This window comes from Bubalus kerabau, chromosome 11, assembly GCF_029407905.1.
Source record: "Bubalus kerabau isolate K-KA32 ecotype Philippines breed swamp buffalo chromosome 11, PCC_UOA_SB_1v2, whole genome shotgun sequence".
NCBI lineage: Eukaryota > Metazoa > Chordata > Mammalia > Artiodactyla > Bovidae > Bubalus > Bubalus kerabau.
The window spans coordinates 49,332,158-49,341,154 of record NC_073634.1 but is presented as its reverse complement, the minus strand read 5'-3'; the positions used below and the strand labels follow the sequence as shown (position 1 = coordinate 49,341,154).

The following is an 8,997-nucleotide window of genomic DNA, read 5'->3' as shown; positions in this document are numbered from 1 at the left end:
ACCATCAATCCTTTTTTTTTTTAACTTGGTTGTGAAATCAGTTAACCAAAGGGGAAATCTCTCAGCTCTCCACTTCTGCTTTTGAAGGCCATAAGATAGGTAGGAGAAACCAGCAGACAGTATACCCGCTTGGAGGCACAGCAAGCCACCCAGGGATCCTATTCTCTCCAGCCAGCCTTCATTGCCCAGGTACCACTTTAATTCTTCCTGCTGACTAGGTCTTAAGGGAGTCTCTCTCTCTCTTTTTTTCTGTCTTCCTCCCTCTCTCTTCTCTTCCTTCTCTGCCTGACAGCTGGGCTTTCTGCAAAACTGCCAGCTATGTATAATACAATAACTTGCAAAATAATAGGGGAATTAATACCACTTATCTAGCAGCTGGCATCAGAGAGCTCAGGATCCTACCTTTCCCCCAGATCACCTAAGAGATCTGCTCCTGGTTTGGGCTTGGTTTAGCAAATGCTTTACTCTGGACCCCTGTGGCTCAGCTTGTAAAGAATCCGACTGCAATGTAGGAGACCTGGGTTCGATCCCTGGTTTGGGAAGATCCCCTGGAGAAGGGAAAGACTACCCACCTACCTACTCCAGTATTCTGGCCTTGAGAATTGCAAAGAGTCAGACACAGCTGAGTGACTTTCACTTACTCTGAACCCAAACGATGACTTTCATGCATTCACTCATTCATTCGAAAATGGCTTCTTTGCTTGCCTGCCAGGTACAAGATGCTGAGGGCAAATCACATGTGAAGAAGGCAGCCCTCATGGGGACTGGCATGGCAAATGGTCACTCATTTTTCTCCTCTTTGCACAGGTTTCTGAAACAGCCATGGCAACCGTACCTGAACCCATCAATGAAATGATGGCCTACTACAGGTCAGTGGGAAAATTGATACCAATTGTGTTAGCAGGGCTTTCCTCTCAAGAGTGGATTTTTATATGTGCTTAGAGACCAGATTCATCTCCCAAACTGCCTCTTACAGTGGCAAGCAGGGTTCCAAGTCAACCTGGTTTAAGGACTGATGTCCCACTGCAAGTCCAGCCATGGCACCCTTAGGCCACCCAGATGCTGCTTCAGGGGCTTCCTGCAGATGGAAACAGGAAGAAAGATTCCAAGTGGACAATCCAGTGGATCCCTTGGCAGATTTGGCTTAACTGAGAAGGAAAGCTCAGATTTTCACCAGGCTGGAAGTTAGGTCTCAGGATACTACAGAGAGCTCAGAGAGCAATGGGTACCTGCCCTCCTCCTGTGCTGTCCCATGTATATTACCATGGCAACTACCTGCTTCAGGCAGCCCTAAGGAACACGTTGTTTGCAGTTTCCTATTGCCCAGCTTCCCAGGTGGCTCAGTGGGTAAAGAATCTGCCTGCAATGCAGGAGACGCAGCAGACATGGGTTCGATCCCTGGGTCCAGAAGATGCCCTGGACAAGGGCGTGGCAATACTCCAGTATTCTTGCCTGGAGAATCCCATGGACAGAGGAGCCACAGGATCACAAAGAGTCAGACATAACTGAAGCAACTTAGCACACATGCATTGATGGTGAAGATTATCAACAGGGAAGAAAAGCTAATCTTGTCCAGGAGATGAAATTGAGCAATCTTTCTGTTTTTATTACAGTGACGAGAATGAGCTGTTATTTGAGGCTGATGGCCCCAAACAGATGAAGGTGAGTCTTTGGGTTTTGATCCCAACATGTTGAGGGGCTATGACAGAGGAAAGACTCAAGGGAAGTGTTCTGGGCTGGTTTGTTCCTATGGAATTTTGTGATAAAATGACTTTCTCCTCTTCCAGTGAGACAAATGGAAGCTGGCCACTCTGCAACTTCCACGCCACCAGTGTTTCACTGAGTCTTGGTGATGCTGGCCATGCTTGCAGAGGCTTTTAGAAGGGGAATTTAAGTAGAGATAGTGCTTGTTGTCTCTTCCAAGCAAATTTAATTCTTCTTTTAGGAGAGGTGTTCAGCTCTAAAAGTGATGAAGTTACATTAATCACTTGAACTGAACCTGACCCAGAGAAGATGACCTTGAGAATGAATATGTCCACCTCCTTTAAGGGTGGGATTGTTTTTTGCTCCCTGAAGTGGAGCTTAAGGACAACAAGTCATGATGTAAACAAAAAGTTGAGTTTGGGAGTTATGAGAAAATTATTCACTTGCTGTTGGATCTTGAGCAAGTCATTTTATCCCTTTGATCCTAGTCTGAATAATAAGGGTCATAAGCAGGATGATGTCTGAGACCCTAGCATCCTGCAACCCTTGGCTCTGAGATATTATCAGCAGGAGCTAAGTTTATCTAGCAGAGGAGTGTTTCTTTGTGTGTATGTGCTCACTCACTCAGTAGTGTCAGACGCTTTGTGACCCAGAGAGCATTGTTGACCCTCCAGCAGTCCCTCCTCTTCTGTAAGTGTGATAACTCCTGTAATCTAATAACTCTCTCAGGTAGTTCAGCCATCAGCCTTGCTGGCGCAGTTGTACCAATTAGCAGGCAGCTGTTCTCTCTGATGTTTTTAGTTCGTGACAACCTCCTCCAGCCTTATCAAGCATTCCTGTCTTGCTGAAAGTTCCTTTCTTTAAAGACTTTAAAACCAGCACAACTGGTTTTCTCCAGCCCTAGATGGAGCCCAGTTTCTCTGTCCAGCCCTCCCTCCCACAGTCTCATGCAGCATTCTGGCTCTCTCTCCTGGGGCCTCTGCTCTGGGCAGAATGTCCCTCCCACTCAGCTTTCCTCTGTGTTGTTACAGGTCTCTTGAGCTGTCCTTCAAACTTTTAAACCATTATCATGCCTTGCAAGCAACTTCAGTTAAGGCTTAATGCAGTTAAACAGTTTCTCTGAATTGAGGAACTATTTCATAATAGTAACCACTTTTTTGCAGGATGCTTATGAGAAAGCATTTGAGAAAAAGATTGTATAGAACATTGTTGATTGGGCAGAGGCATATTGAAAATCTGATCATCATAGCCCTGAAAAATGAAATACATAACATTGGTACATTAGGCTTCCAAAAAGATAAATAGTGTTAGAAGGTGTAAGTTTATGGTTAGGTGGAGCATGTGTAAGAAAAGATAAGGTAAGAATGGATTTATTCTAGAAGAATGTTGTATACTGCATTAGAAAGCTTACATTATGGTTTAGGGTCTGCCTCTCACTGGCCGATGTTTTTGGATAAGCCACTTAACCTCTCTGGGTTGCAGAGAGATGAAAGTTTATCTTTAGAAGCTCTGTTATCTCTTCCTTGGGCTTCCCAGGTGGCTCAGTGGTAAAGAATCTGCCCACCAATGCAGGAGATGCAGTGGGTTTGATCCCTGGGTCCAGAAGACTCCCTGGAGGAGAAAATGGCAACCCACTTTAGTATTCTTGCCTGCAGAATCCCATGGACAGAGGAGCCTGGCTACAGCCCATGGGGTCTCTGAGTGTTGGACATGACTGAGTGGCTGAGCACGCATGAATCTCCTCCTTCCTCCTCTCTCGCATCAAAACAGAAGTTGTCTGGCCCAACCACCTTCCCATGCTGACTTCTTTGGTCTCTTCACAGAGCTGCATCCAACACCTGGACCTCGGTTCCATGGGAGATGGAAACATCCAGCTGCAGATTTCTCACCAGCTCTACAACAAAAGCTTCAGGCAGGTGGTGTCGGTCATCGTGGCCATGGAGAAGCTGAGGAACAGTGCCTACGCACATGTCTTCCATGATGATGACCTGAGGAGCATCCTTTCATTCATCTTTGAAGAAGGTACCTAATGAGAGCTAAGGGCAGACATGAGATCGCTGGTCATTTCCTTCTCAGAGGCCATAACTCAACAGCTAACACTCCCCCATCCCCGAGGCTGAAACCCTTTAAAAGTAGAGGGCCCAGTAATGAGAGGAAAACAGAGACATCTAGAAGCTCAGTTAATCATCTCTTCAGTTGAAACCAGTCTTTTTTTTGTTTTGTCTTCCATCAGATTGATTTGCTCCCTTAAAAGACTTTTTAAGGAATTCTTCCTTAATGAAATAATGATGTAACTGGCTAATCATGCTATGCATCCTAAAATTATGGAAGCTTTTTCCGAATTTACAGACTTGCATAAAATGGTACCCAAAATGTTATATTTCAATACACTACTGTATAGAATCCAACTTGGTGATGGTTTCACTCTCCTTTTTAGTTGTTGAAACTATTCTTAAAATAGGACCTTGATAACTACTCATATTTGCAAAGCAGCCAGTCATTCTGTATGCTTTCATTTACATTATATCCTGTGAATCTCAGGATGTCCTTGTTGGGCCACATCTGTTGCCACCACCATTTTACATAAGTGACCCCATGGCTCATCCACAGCAAGTAATAGAGCTGAAGTTTGAACCTACATCTTAGGGTGCCAGGCCCAGTGTTCTGACCCACCCCAACTTCCTCTCCACTGATGTAATCAAGCATCAGCTAGGCATGCTCAGATGTTCTCCAAGGAAACAAATTCTGCCTCCCATAATCACCTGGGAATCTCCCTAAACAAGGTCTGTGCTCCACATTTCAGAGCCTGTCATCTTCGAAACGTCCTCCGACGAGTTTCTGTGTGACGCACCCGTGCAGTCAGTAAAGTGCAAACTCCAGGACAGAGAGCAAAAATCCCTGGTGCTGGCTAGCCCATGTGTGCTGAAGGCTCTCCACCTCCTCTCACAGGAAATGAGCCGAGAAGGTACTTGGGGACTTTGTCTCTTTTCTTGGCCTCCTCGTTGCTTGCTAATTCTCTACATTTCAACAGAGCAGACCATTAAGGAAAATGATCCATGGCAGTGAAATAGCATATAATAAAGAACATGCTGGGGCTTCCCAGATGGCTCAATGGAAAAGAATCTGCCTGTCAATGCAGGAGACATAGGTTCAATCCCTGGATCAGGAAGATCCTCTGGAGAAGGAAATGGAAACCCACTCCAGTATTCTTGCCTGGGAAATTCCATGACCTAGAGGGCTATAGCCAAGGGGGTTGCAAAGAGTCGGATATGATTTAGCAACTAAATAACAACAACAATAATGAAGGACATGCAAATGTTTTGTTTGGATTCTAGTGATGAGACCACATTGAGTCCCTTAGTACATTCATTTTTCAGCAACAGAGGTGACTCTGAGAAATTAGAGTGCTCCAGCAACCCCAGGACCACTGCCCAGCCGAGTCATTTAATGGCAGTGCTTCTGTTAGAGGTCATTTGATGGACATGACCTAACTGCCTGTGGGTTCTTTCTTCCGGTTGTTGGGGTTGAAACTAGAATGGTGAGGAGATAATTTGTCCATCCTCATTCTCAACCCTGCCCCCTCACCCCTAACATCCTTCCCATCCCAAACCAGATGGTTCCTTAGAGGGAAACCTAACTGACAAGCAGGAATTTATATCTCTCTACTGTCACTGGCAACTTTTTTATTTTTAAATTTTTCTTTATTTTTGGCTGTGTGGGTTTTGTTGCTGTGAGGGCTTTTCTCTACTTGTGGTGAGCTGGGGCTACTCTCTAGCTGTGGTGCATGGGATTCTCATTGCAGTGACTTCTCTTGCTGTGGAGCATGGGCTCTAGGGTGAGGGGGCTTCAGTAGATGGCTCATGGGCTCTAGAGTACAGTGTCAGTAGCTGTGACGCACAGGCTTAGTTGCTCTGTGGCATGTGGGATCTCCCCAGACCAGAGATCAAACCCGTGTCTCCTACATTGGCAGGCAGATTCTTTACCATTGAGCCACCAGGCAAGCCCATGTCACTGGCATTGCTTCAAGTCCAGGGGTGGCCCACGGGTTGCAGGAATCTGTCTGGCACTTTGCCACTATGGCTGAACCCTGTATGCAGGGGCATAACCAAGGGGGCAGCTGAAAGGAACAGCCAGACTGTTCTCTTCAAAGGGTGCTGACCTTGAAGAGAGGCATCCCTGAGGGAAAGCATCCTGGTTTCAACCAAGCCAAGACAACCCTGTTTCTTTAGAACAGTGTTGTGAGCATGACCTTCGGGCCTCTAAGTGAGACAGCTATAACTAAGGAAGACTAAAAATGCATGTCTTTTCTTTGGAATGCCTTTTCCCAGCTAAGCTTCTCCTTTCCCAGGTTCTTCCCACTTTCCTGTTTATAGTCTTGAAACAGATCCATGACCAGTGTCTTTCAGGAGCCCAGCTTTATCTCTTTTCTCAATTTTCATGTTGATCATACTGTTCTATTCTTGTGGACTGGCCAGGGACATGAGAGCTTTCTCCTATTTTTAAAAATTAGACCCCCTGATTTTTCATTGCCACTATGAGGAGTCTCTGAGAAGCCCCCAGACCATTTGAGGGAAAAACCTGTTTCAAGAAACCGAAGCTGCTATGATCTGTGGGATTACCCTCTCTGTTAGGCTGTAGGAACTTCAGTGTGGGTTGCCATAAGAACCTCAGTGTGGGTTCCCACAGAGGATGCTATACTGTATGAATCTTGGGCTTGGGGTCCAGGGATTGGGCTGACCCTGCAGTGCCATATCCCTGACCACAAGACCCCTCTCCTCTCCCCAGTGGTGTTCTGCATGAGCTTCGTGCAAGGAGAGGAAAGAGACAACAAGATTCCTGTGGCCTTGGGTATCAAGGACAAGAATCTATACCTGTCTTGTGTGAAAAAAGGTGATACGCCCACCCTGCAGCTGGAGGTGAGTGAATACCAGGGGCTGAAGGCCCTTCTCAGGCTCTTCTGGGGCATCCCTAGCCATCACTTACTTCAAAGACAACTAAATTTCCCCCTTCCCCAGAACCTCTGGGAGTAGATCTACATGATAATTTTGCATAAATGGAAATCAATTTAATGTAAGTGTCAAATGCATGTAGCTTTCACTCCCATTACACAAAAAGTAAATTATTCTGCAGATTTTCTTCCGTCTTGCCACCCAACAGATTATACATTGTTAGAGTTCCTCCATTTGATGGGACTTCCGTGGTGGCTCAGAGGTAAAGAATCTGCCTGCCAACGCAAGAGATTCCAATTAGACCTCTGGGTCGGGAAGAACCCCTGGAGTAGGAAATGGCAATTCACTCCAATATTCTTGCCTGGAAATGCTATGGACAGAGGAGCCTGGTGGGTTACAATCCATGGGATCACATAAGAGTCAGACACTTCTGAGTGACTAAACAACAGCCACCATTTGATAGATGACACTTTGAGGACTTAATCGGTTCAAGGGACCAGTCACTGCCATCTCCACTACACTCCCAAAATCACACCTCCTCTTCCCACCAGTTTTCCCAGCAAAAATTTCATGTCCAACTTGAAGTCATTCTAGCCAGAGCCATGAGGAAAAACACAGGATAAGTCCCTGGAAACTAGCTACACCTAGAAGCTTTTACCTAATTTTCACTTTTGAAAACAGTTCCACCTATATTATACACCCTAGCCTTTGATGCTAAGTTTCAGAGAAGGATAAGTGTGCCTTCTGTCACCACACAGAAGGCCGGGGTCACAAAGACAACTCAGGAGTCTGGCTCCTGGACCTGAGCCCTGCTAATCCATTTTTAAATGACCCAGAAAACAACTTTGTCCAGACCAGGGTAGAATGTCTTTGCCCTTTCCTTCTTAAAGATGTTTATTTCTGTTTTGCTGCAGGAAGTAGACCCCAAAGTCTACCCCAAGAGGAATATGGAAAAGCGATTTGTCTTCTACAAGACAGAAATCAAGAATACAGTTGAATTTGAGTCTGTCCTGTACCCTAACTGGTACATCAGCACTTCTCAAATCGAAGAAAGGCCCGTCTTCCTGGGACATTTTAGAGGTGGCCAGGATATAACTGACTTCAGAATGGAAACCCTCTCTCCCTAAAGAAAGCCATACCCAGGGAGTCCACGTGGGCTGAATAACCCCGAGGACTGGCAGAAGGGAAGGGAAGAACATAGCTGCAGCCTGAACTTCACTGTTGTCTGATCCATGCCCGACTGCCTTCCCTGCATTAGTGCTTAGAGATCTCCACATGGCCGGGAGGAAAAATCTCCTCCTCCCAGAGCCCATCCTCGGACCCCATCCACTGAGCCACCCCTCTCTCATTTCTTCTACTCACTCAAAGTCAGCCTGGCAAAAACCATGGCACACTAGTTTCAAAGAAATCCTCTGTCCTTTGCACCCAGCTTCTGATGAGCAACCGCTTAACTATTTATTTATTTATTTATTGATGGGTTAGTCTATTTAATTTAGTTCCAGGGGGCCTAGAAGCAGGCGCATCCGTGAAAAATCCTAGCCTTCAATAACTACGGAACCAATTTCCTTTGGGTTAGAGTGCCATCCTTCTGTCAAGTCCTTTCACCAAGCCTGAAAGCATACAAGCTCAGATTATTTAAATAGAATTATTTATGAATAGCGGAGAAGGCAATGGCACCCCACTCCAGTACTCTTGCCTGGAAAATCCCATGGACGGAGGAGCCTGGTAGGCTACCATCTATGGGGTCACACAGAGTCGGACATGACTGAAGTGACTTAGCATAGCATAGCATTTATGAATAGGGAAGAATGATCAGATTGTTCAATGATTTTGAAATAAATTTCACTGAAAACAAATGTTTTTTCCACATGGTCATTGACTTGTCTCGGATCTGATGTAGAAGAGTAAAGATGAATGGAGTCATGAGCCATCTCCTTGGGGAATTAGAAACCCACTCCTCATTACTGAATGCAAAGTGCTTAGGAACATCACTGGCCAGCAAAGACCAGCTTAAACACCCTTCCCTTTCACTTCTGTTATTCAACAAAAGTATATATGGCACACAAGTTTCCTCTGAAAAACAGGATCAGCTAAAGTATTATAGGGAGTAAGGGCTGGTGGTAACAGCTGCCAAGTGTTTCTCTATTCATTTATTCAACAAACGCATCTTAAGCCAGTGTTATGTCGTAGGGGCTGGGAGTACAGAAACCAGAAAGGTAAGGCCGTGGCTGCACGGGTGCAGGAGGGCCTAGAGGACCTATCCCACCTTGAAGGTCAGGAAGGGCAGCGGTGAGGAGATACCCCTCGTCCAAGGTAAGGAGCAATGGCTGCACTTTGCTGGAGC

The 8,997-nt window shown here is 45.7% G+C and overlaps 1 protein-coding gene across 1 annotated transcript; it reads left to right on the top strand.

The window, feature by feature from the left end:
• The first annotated feature begins 811 nt into the window (after positions 1 to 811).
• On the top strand, positions 812 to 8,491 carry IL1B (interleukin 1 beta). The gene is made up of 6 exons (XM_055539103.1): positions 812 to 869; positions 1,614 to 1,662; positions 3,528 to 3,726; positions 4,508 to 4,669; positions 6,490 to 6,620; positions 7,568 to 8,491. The coding sequence occupies exons 1-6, from the start codon at positions 823 to 825 to the stop codon at positions 7,778 to 7,780; spliced, it is 801 nt and encodes a 266-aa protein (XP_055395078.1). The 5' UTR covers positions 812 to 822; the 3' UTR covers positions 7,781 to 8,491.
• Positions 8,492 to 8,997: the final 506 nt, after the last annotated feature.

Coding starts and splice junctions, on each gene's coding strand:
- IL1B (XM_055539103.1), top strand. CDS start 823: ATGGCAACCGTACCTGAACCCATCAATGAAATGATGGCCTACTACAG. Junction 870..1,613: donor GAAATGATGGCCTACTACAG/GTCAGTGGGAAA, acceptor TTTTTATTACAG/TGACGAGAATGAGCTGTTAT. Junction 1,663..3,527: donor ATGGCCCCAAACAGATGAAG/GTGAGTCTTTGG, acceptor GTCTCTTCACAG/AGCTGCATCCAACACCTGGA.